General features: G+C 60.8%; 1 protein-coding gene across 4 annotated transcripts; it reads left to right on the top strand.

Moving 5' to 3' along the window:
* The first annotated feature begins 1,498 nt into the window (after positions 1–1,498).
* On the top strand, positions 1,499–8,058 carry LOC139679519 (hydroxyacylglutathione hydrolase-like protein). Of its 4 annotated transcripts, none has more exons than XM_071571323.1 (8): positions 1,499–2,966; positions 3,796–3,860; positions 3,941–4,058; positions 4,493–4,601; positions 5,192–5,295; positions 5,420–5,518; positions 5,746–5,828; positions 6,148–8,058. In XM_071571323.1, the coding sequence occupies exons 1-8, from the start codon at positions 2,082–2,084 to the stop codon at positions 6,311–6,313; spliced, it is 1,629 nt and encodes a 542-aa protein (XP_071427424.1). In that variant the 5' UTR covers positions 1,499–2,081; the 3' UTR covers positions 6,314–8,058. The 4 variants fall into 4 exon arrangements, with proteins under 4 accessions (XP_071427424.1, XP_071427423.1, XP_071427422.1 ...); XM_071571322.1 differs by having other exon boundaries at positions 5,417–5,518; positions 5,749–5,828; XM_071571321.1 differs by having other exon boundaries at positions 5,417–5,518.
* Positions 8,059–8,188: the final 130 nt, after the last annotated feature.

The following is an 8,188-nucleotide window of genomic DNA, read 5'->3' as shown; positions in this document are numbered from 1 at the left end:
CCTGAGGTGCCTTTGTTCAAAGCAGAGACCAAATGCAGTAGCTGAAGATTTGAATGTTTCTTTCATGCCACTACTTAAACATTCTGTGTCGGTTCTTGCTCCACTAAAACCAGTTCCCATGACAGGCCTGCTCTGCCAGAGCCAGTTCAGGGTGTAATTTGGGAACTGCAGGGATGGCCTGGCTCTGGGAGTGGCATGTGGGCACATCCAGCTTCTCTCTTCTCCCTGCCCTTTCCTGGCATGGGCAGCATTGGCTTTCCCAGGCACTGCACTGCTTACACCCCTTGAGTCTTGAGCCTCTTTGCATGTCCCTGCCTCGTGCTCTTACCTGTGGCCTGGATGTTCCCTGTGCCAGCACCACACAGAGGGAGCAGCCACTCCTGGTGAGTGAGTGAGGGAGTCCCAGCTGAGCATGGTGAGCCCCTGAGCAGGTCTGGGTGCCAGGGCAGCTCCTTGGTACCTTGCTGTGAGGAGCATGGCAGGGGAGCAGCTGTCACCTGTCCCCAGCCAGGGGCAATCCCTGGGGAGCAGTTCTGGGGGCAGGAGCTGTGCTGGTCCATCCGCCCCCCTCAGCCTCTGCCTGGCACAGCCCCTGGTAAGGCCACAGAGCTGAGGTTGTAATTGGTGAAGGTGCCAACGTGTTGCTGGTTAAACAGGGCTCAGAGCCCCTGAGAAGCCACATTAGAGTGGCACATTTCTGTTTCTTGGTGTCCATGGGGTTAAAAGCTGTCCCTGTCCATGGCAGGGTGCTGGAACTGGGTGAGCTTTATGGTCCCTTCCACCCCAAACCATTCCAGGATTGCATGACTAGGGCTGTGTGACCCCAGCTTGGAAACTGCAGGGAGGGAACTGCCCTCAGGCTGCTTTTCCAACAGGGAATTGTGTGTCCAAGTGGCAGAATGGGGTAAACTTTGGAGGGAAATAAATGCAGATTTCTGGTGATTGGGTCACCCATTTAAACAAGGGATGTGACAGGATGGGACCAGCCCTGCATGGCATCTTTATCTTTAATCCATCTTCCTCCTAATGAGCTTCCTGCTTAATTTGGCTCCTCCATACCACGGACCTGCTCCAGGACAGGTGAGTTTCAAACAAATATTTTGCAGATGAAACTTGGAAAAGATTCAAATGATTTTGGTTCCTGTTTCTGCCCCTCTCACCAGCACACATTGGTAGGTGATGCCATGATGGAGTCTGGAACCACCTGGGTGTCACCTGTGTCCCCTGTCTGCTGTTCCAGCACCTCCGTGGCACTGCATGAGCACGGGGTCTTTATTTGCTTTAAAATGCTAATTTTTACTTAGTTCAGAAACAAAAGTGGTACCTGAAGCTTTGCTGCCTCCTGAACTGGAATGTTGTGCTGCTACACTGGAGTGGCTGTGACAGAGGAGAAATAAATAATGGCTGGAAATGGAGCTCTCTGGGGGCTCTTTGTCTCCCAGGTTTATTACTTTATTTATTTTGTTCTAGTGATTGCAGTCAACCAACTGGAAATGTCTTTCTGCCTAATCCTGGGGTGAGCAGGTGGCATCTGGGGATCCTCTGGGGCTTTATTCAAGGTCTTGTGTCCACTGCATTTTCTTTTGAAAGGAGAAGGGAGCAGGTTCAGTGCTGCTTTGCTGCCTGCGACTGAGTTCCCTCTGCCCAGGTTGGGCCCTTCACAAGGACATTTGAGGGACTGGAAGGGAGCAGAGCTGGGAAGGGTCTGGAGCAGCAGGAGGGGCTGAGGGAGCTGGGGGGGACTCAGCCTGGAGAAAAGGAGGCTCAGGGGGCACCTTCTGGCTCTGCAATCCCTGCCAGGAGGGGGGAGCTGGAACAGGGGGTCGGGCTCTGCTCCAGGGCACAGGGACAGGAGGAGAGGGAACGGCCTCAGGCTGGGCCAGGGCAGGGGCAAGGGGGATATTGGGAAAATTCCTTCACAGAAAGGACTGTCCAGCCCTGGCACAGCTGCAGAGGAGTCGCCATCCCTGGTTGGATTTAAAAGCCATGAGGATGTGGCACTTGGAGACATGGGTGAGTGATGGCCTTGGCAGTGCTGAGGGAAGGGTTGGACTCCACCTCAGAGGCCCTTTCCGACCATAATGATTCGATTTGGGAGACCGTGGTCAACTCTGAACCAGGATTTGTGTCCAGCTGGGAAATGCTGTGCCCCACTGTGCCTTTGGTGCTTCCTGGGCTCGGTGGGTGGGATGCCTGGAGCGGGCACGACCCCTCCGTGCCCTCTGGGCCGTGTCCATCACCTGCTGGGCCCCTCATCCCTGTCCTCGTGCCCCGCTGGCTGGGGCAGTGACACTGCTGGGCTGGGGCCACCACGCGTGTCCCCACCCTCGCTCCGGGCCGCACTCCCCGGTGGGACCCCGCGGTCATACCCGGGGAGAGCAGCGCGAGAGGTTCCCCTTTCCCGCTCCGTTCCCGCCCCACGCTGCGGGATCCGCATTGCCCCTGTGTGTGTGTTTGGGTGTGCGTGGCGGGGCCGTGCGGGCTCTCCCCGCCCCACGCTGCGGGATCCGCATTGCCCCTGTGTGTGTGTTTGGGTGTGCGTGGCGGGGCCGTGCGGGCTCTCCCCGCCCCACGCTGCGGGATCCGCATTGCCCCTGTGTGTGTGTTTGGGTGTGCGTGGCGGGGCCGTGCGGGCTCTCCCCGCCCCACGCTGCGGGATCCGCATTGCCCCTGTGTGTGTGTTTGGGTGTGCGTGGCGGGGCCGTGCGGGCTCTCCCCGCCCCACGCTGCGGGATCCGCCCCGCACCGCACGGGGGGCGGGACGCGCCGCCCGCCCCGCCGCAGGTCCCGCCGCGTCCCGCGGGGCTCCCGTGGGTCCCGCACCCGCGTGTCCCGCCCGCCGTGCGCTGCGGGGCGGCACCATGAAGGTGAAGGTGATCTCGGTGCTGGAGGACAACTACATGTACCTGGTGATCGAGGAGCGGACCCGGGACGCCGTCGCGGTGGACGCCGCGGTCCCCAAAAGGGTGAGCGGGGCTCGGGGTGCCCGGGTGGGCTGCGGGTCCCTGGCGGGGGCTGCGGGTCCCTGCCCATGGGCATCCCCCCGGCGCGACCCACCCTCCATCCCTCCCGAAACGTGCCGGACCCTCCCCTGGAGCCTCCCCTGGGCCGGGGATTCCGCCTTGCCTTGGCCGCTCCCAGCCCGTGCCGGGGTTGGAGCCTCCAGATCCCACCGCAATGACATGAGCCCAGAACACGCCTTTGGAGCGGCTCTGCCGTGCCCGGCCCCGTTTCCCGGGAGTGCAGGGGGGCAGTGCCCGGGGTCTCGGTGTCCCCCGTGCTGGTGCCCCCCGTGCCCCCAGCCGCCTGTGCTGTGCATCCTGCAAACGCTGTCGCGGGTTTTAAGCGTTTGTTGCTGACTCGGACGTTTCCTTCCTTCCTCTCTGAGGAGCGTAATCAGGAGCTGCCGGAGGGTTTGTTCCTGGCCCTGAATGTTAAGTTGGCATTGGGAGCCTGCCCAGAGCTTGGCGCGGCCACCCACGTGGCCCCTCGCCCGGCCAGGGGAGGTTGCAAGGCCACATTTCCCGCACGGCTCCTCCGGGAGCATCTCCGGCCACAGAATGCCACCATTCCCGCAGGAGCAGCGTGTGCCCATCCACCTGCTCCACTGCAGGGTCCAGCCCTCGCCCCCCCCAGCCCCTGGCAGGTGGTTTGGGGTGATTCCCGTGCCCTGCTCAGCTGGGTCCATCCCCCACGGAGTGGTGCCACACGGGCCAGGTCCTGCCGTGGCTGTCACAGCCATGGTGTGTCACCTGCTCTGCCCGCTCACGTCCTGCTGCTCTGGGTCCCTTTCAGTTGCTGGAGATCATCAGGAAGGAGGACGTGGTGCTCAGGGCCATCCTCACCACCCACCACCACTGGTAAGGGTGCCCAGGCCGGGGTGGCTGTGTCCTGTGCCATTCCCTCTCCCAGGTGCCCATTCCCTCCTCTGCTGGCACAGGGACCACGCGAGGGGCAACGAGGAGCTGGCGCGGCTGTGCCCGGGGCTGCGCGTGTTCGGTGCCGACCAGCGCATCGGGGCCCTCACGGACACGGTGACCCACGGCCAGGAGCTCACGGTGTGTGGCACCACGGGGGCATCCTGGGGCCTGGACCCCACACCCGGGTCCTGCCGCCTGGTGGGGTGTGATGGGGTGCCCTGTGGGGTGGCACTGTGGTCCCCAGAGGGGTGAGGTGGTGCTGGGGCTGGGTTGGTGCTGCCCGTGCTCGGCTCCCTGTGCCCTGGGGCAGTTGCAGGTGTGGCACTGGGGCTTTGAGGCTGGGGGGGGGGTGGAAGGGAAATCTCATCCCATTCCCAGCCCATGTGGGGCTGTGCTGGAGGATCCAGCCCCCTGCACGGGCACTGCTGCCCAGTGCCATCAGAGCAGACACGTGCCACCCTGGCCTTATCCAAACCACCACTGGCACATCTGTGACCCGCTGAGCCTGCGCAGGTGATGCCATGGGGGGGTCTGTTTGTCCCCTCAGTGGGACCCTGACCCTCTCCCCACAGTTTGGGGCCATCCGGGTGAGGTGCCTCTTCACCCCCTGCCACACCTCGGGCCACATGTGCTACTTCATGTGGGAGGACGATTCCCCGGATGCTCCCGCGCTCTTCTCAGGTATCCCACCCTGCCCACGTGCCCCCTGTGCCCCCCGGGGGTATGGGATACACAGGATACCTCCCTGTGTGCCCCTGTGCCCCCCCCGGGGATATGGGATACACGGGATACATCCCTGTGTGCCCCTGTGCCCCCTGGAGGTATGGGATACACGGGATACATCCCTGTGTGCCCCTGTGCCCCCCAGGGACGTGGGATACATGGGATACATCCCTGTGTGCCCCTGTGCCCCCCCTGGGGGTATGAGATACACAGGATACATCCCTGTGTGCCCCTGTGCCCCCCCCTGGGGGTATGGGATACACGGGATACATCCCTGTGTGCCCCTGTGCCCCCCCTGGGGATATGGGATACACGGGATACATCCCTGTGTGCCCCTGTGCCCCCTGGGGGTGTGGGATACACGGGATACATCCCTGTGTGCCCCTGTGCCCCCCGGGGATATGGGATACACGGGATACCTCCCTGTGTGCCCCTGTGCCCCTTCACTCTGCATTCTTGGGCTGCACCCAGAGTGTGGTGGCACCCCCAGCACCCCCTCCCTGGGCACAGGGCTGGGTCCCCTCCGTGCCCAGAGCCCTTTCCTGCAGGTGACACCCTGTTCGTGGGAGGCTGTGGGCAGTTCTTCGAGGGCACAGCGGAGCAGATGTACACGAACCTCACCCAAATCCTGGGGGCTCTGCCCAAGGACACGGTGAGTGCCACGGCACACCCTGGCAGCGAGGATGGCACAGCCCAGCAGGCAGTGCCTGTGCCAGGGCAGGGAGGGGCAGGCCCAGCCCCAGGAGGGGGTTTGATGCCAGGTCCTTCTCCAGAAGGTGTTCTGTGGCCACGAGTGCACCGTCCGGAACCTCAAATTCGCCCTGAAGGTGGAACCGGAGAACGAAATGGTGAAGGAGAAACTGGCGTGGGCCAAGGTCAGTGGCTGTGCCCAGGGTGGGGCCCGGGGTGGTGGTGCCAGTGGGACTCTGGATGTCTGTGCTCCCTCTGGATGTCCTGTGCTCCCTCTGGATGTCTCTGCTCCCTCTGGATGTCTTGTGATTCCTCTGGATGTCTGTGCTCCCTCTGGATGTCTGCGCTACCTCTGGATGTCTCCGCTCCCTCTGGATGTCTCCGCTCCCTCTGGATGTCTCTGCTCCCTCAGCAGCAGCGGGATGATGAGGATCTGCCCACGGTGCCCTCCACGCTGCAGGAGGAGTTTCTCTACAACCCCTTCCTGCGGGTCATGTAAGCACTGCCAGTGCCTGGGGTGGGTGAAGGGCCCTGCCAGGGGGTCCTGCCCCCAAAATCTGCTCCCCTTTTCCCTCCAGTGCCATCCCTTCTCCCAGCAGCTTCACTGACTGGTGGGAAACCCAAGCCCAGGGGGAGGGGAGGGTGCCACACTGCCCAGCAGAGCCCCACGTGCCCAGCAGAGCCCCACGTGCCCAGCAGAGCTCAGCACCAGGATGGGACTCCCTGCTGTTCCTCCTGGGGTGAGCAGGGCAGGGAGCGGGGCAGGGGGCCCATCCTGTCCCCCACGGGCCCAGCAGAGCTGCTCTCCCTGCAGGGAGGAGCCCGTGCAGAGGTTCACGGGCCACACGGACCCTGTGGAGGTGCTGAGGAGGCTCCGCACCGAGAGGGACAACTTCAAGAAGCCCAAGGAGCAGCCCCACCCCCAGGCCATGCTGGCCTTCGACTGGGGGCTCTTTGGCCCCTTCCTCGAGAAGAAGTGACGTCCTGTCGTGCCAGGGGCTCCCCCCTGGCTGTGCCCAGCTCAGACTCCCAGCTGGGAACTGGTTTTGCCTTTCACCTGCTCATTTGAGGCTTCTCTGCTCTGCTCTGGCTCCAGCTCCATGTCCAGCTCTCCCTGTGGAGCAGGAGCAGTGGGTGCCTTGGGACAGCCCAGGCTGTGGTGGCCCCTGGCACGGGGCTGGGGCTGCTGATGGCAGAGGGTCAGGAGATGTCCTTGAGGAGGGGGATCCCTCTCTCCCGATGTTGGAATCAGTGTGGGAGCTGCTGCCTGTCCTGCAGCCCCATTCCCACAGAAGGGAGCCATGGAAGAGCATGGAAAAGGGCCTGTGGTGCTGTAACCCACCAGGCTGCCAGGCCCTCCTGCCTGTCCTGCCAGGGATGGGCAGGGACAAGGTACAGACACTTGGACACCCAAGAGAAGCTGGGAAGTGACTGGTGCCTGCCCCACTCCAGCCCTGCACTAACAAACCCTCATCACAGCAGGATTTTGGTGGGTTTTTCCTCCTTTTCCCTGTTCTTCTGGTAGGTCAGCCCCATGTAGGGGTTTGTGACACAGTCACTGCCTTCAGGAGCCATTGAAACCCTTAAGCCATGGTGGGGTGTTCAGGTGGAGCTCAGAAAAGCCCCAGCCCTCTGGCTCTGTGAGATGCTTCCCAAGGTGTGCAGATTTTAGGCTGCCACACAGCCATTGCTTTTCCCTTCCTCCAAGATAAAAACTGGGAATCACTTGGCTGGAGCCTGCATGGACATTGCCTTGTCTTCACACACCAGCATGAGGCTCTCAGGCCTCCTCAGCCTGGTCTGTGCAACATCAGGACTGTATTTTAAGTTATTTTAAAGTCTAAAATGTGCAGATTTTATTTGCAGCTGGGGGGAGGCACATTGGACCAGGAAAAGTTATTTTTGTAGAGAAAATGAGGGTTTGATGGCAGCTCCCAACACTGGAATAGAATTGATTTCAGGGTCTTTCATGTGTAGACTGTGAACTGCATCATTGCCACTGGAGTTTGGTTTGTGGCTGCTCCTTCCCTTGCTGCAAACTGGATTGAGGTTTCCTTTTTTTAAGTTGTAATTCAGATTTATTCCCTCTCATGGGAGGGGAAGGATTCATGAGCTGCCTGGGAGTTCCTCAGTTCACCTGAAATGGTGGGAGTTGTAGATGTCACCTGGGTGTTCCTTGGCAATTTTATTTGTCCTGGGAGCAGGGATGGTCCTGTGTGTGTTCAGGAGGGTCCCTGAGCTGCCCCTGAGCTCCTGGGGCCACATCTCAAGGGCTGGGAGCAATTCCAGCTGTTCCTGGTACCCGGCAGGAACAGCCACCTGGAATGCCCAGGAACAGGAACCTGGGGGTGTTGTGTGTGACTTGTGTGATCTTTGTGTGTTGGCAACCTGGGGACTGGAGAAGAGACAAAATGTAGAGCCCTGATTCCTTAATGTACAGCTAATTTAGCTTAATTGATTGTGCATTTCTGGCCTGATGTGCATGTGCTCAGCAGACACAGTTTCCCCAGCACTGCCCATGGTGCCAGCACTCCAGGCTGGCTCAGAGGGGGCCCTGGCACCCCTCCCTGGCCATGAATTCCATGGTTTAGCCAAACCCTGAGACCACCAACTTCTCAGGAGGGGGAAGCAGTGGGAGATTCTTGCCTTAGAACACTGTGAGTTGACTGACTGATCAACACCTGGAAAATGTAAAGCTTTTTAATTAAAACCACTAAACCCATCACTCCCACTGTTGGTTTACTTTGAGTGAGGAGCAGGGGAGGTTTGAGGAGGACAGACAGGGGAAGGTGTGGCAGCTTTGGTTGCTCCAGCCCCAAGGTCTCAAGGGCTGTTACTGAGGGAGGGTCAGATTA

This window comes from Pithys albifrons, chromosome 16 (assembly GCF_047495875.1).
Source record: "Pithys albifrons albifrons isolate INPA30051 chromosome 16, PitAlb_v1, whole genome shotgun sequence".
Lineage (NCBI taxonomy): Eukaryota > Metazoa > Chordata > Aves > Passeriformes > Thamnophilidae > Pithys > Pithys albifrons.
This window is presented reverse-complemented; position numbering and strand designations above follow the sequence as displayed.

Excerpts from the sequence above, each read along its gene's own strand:
- LOC139679519 (XM_071571321.1), top strand. The coding sequence starts at position 2,082 with ATGATTCGATTTGGGAGACCGTGGTCAACTCTGAACCAGGATTTGTGT. Across the intron at positions 2,967-3,795 it reads ACGCCGCGGTCCCCAAAAGG|TTGCTGGAGATCATCAGGAA; the intron begins GTGAGCGGGGCT and ends GGTCCCTTTCAG. Across the intron at positions 4,059-4,492 it reads CCCACGGCCAGGAGCTCACG|TTTGGGGCCATCCGGGTGAG; the intron begins GTGTGTGGCACC and ends CTCTCCCCACAG.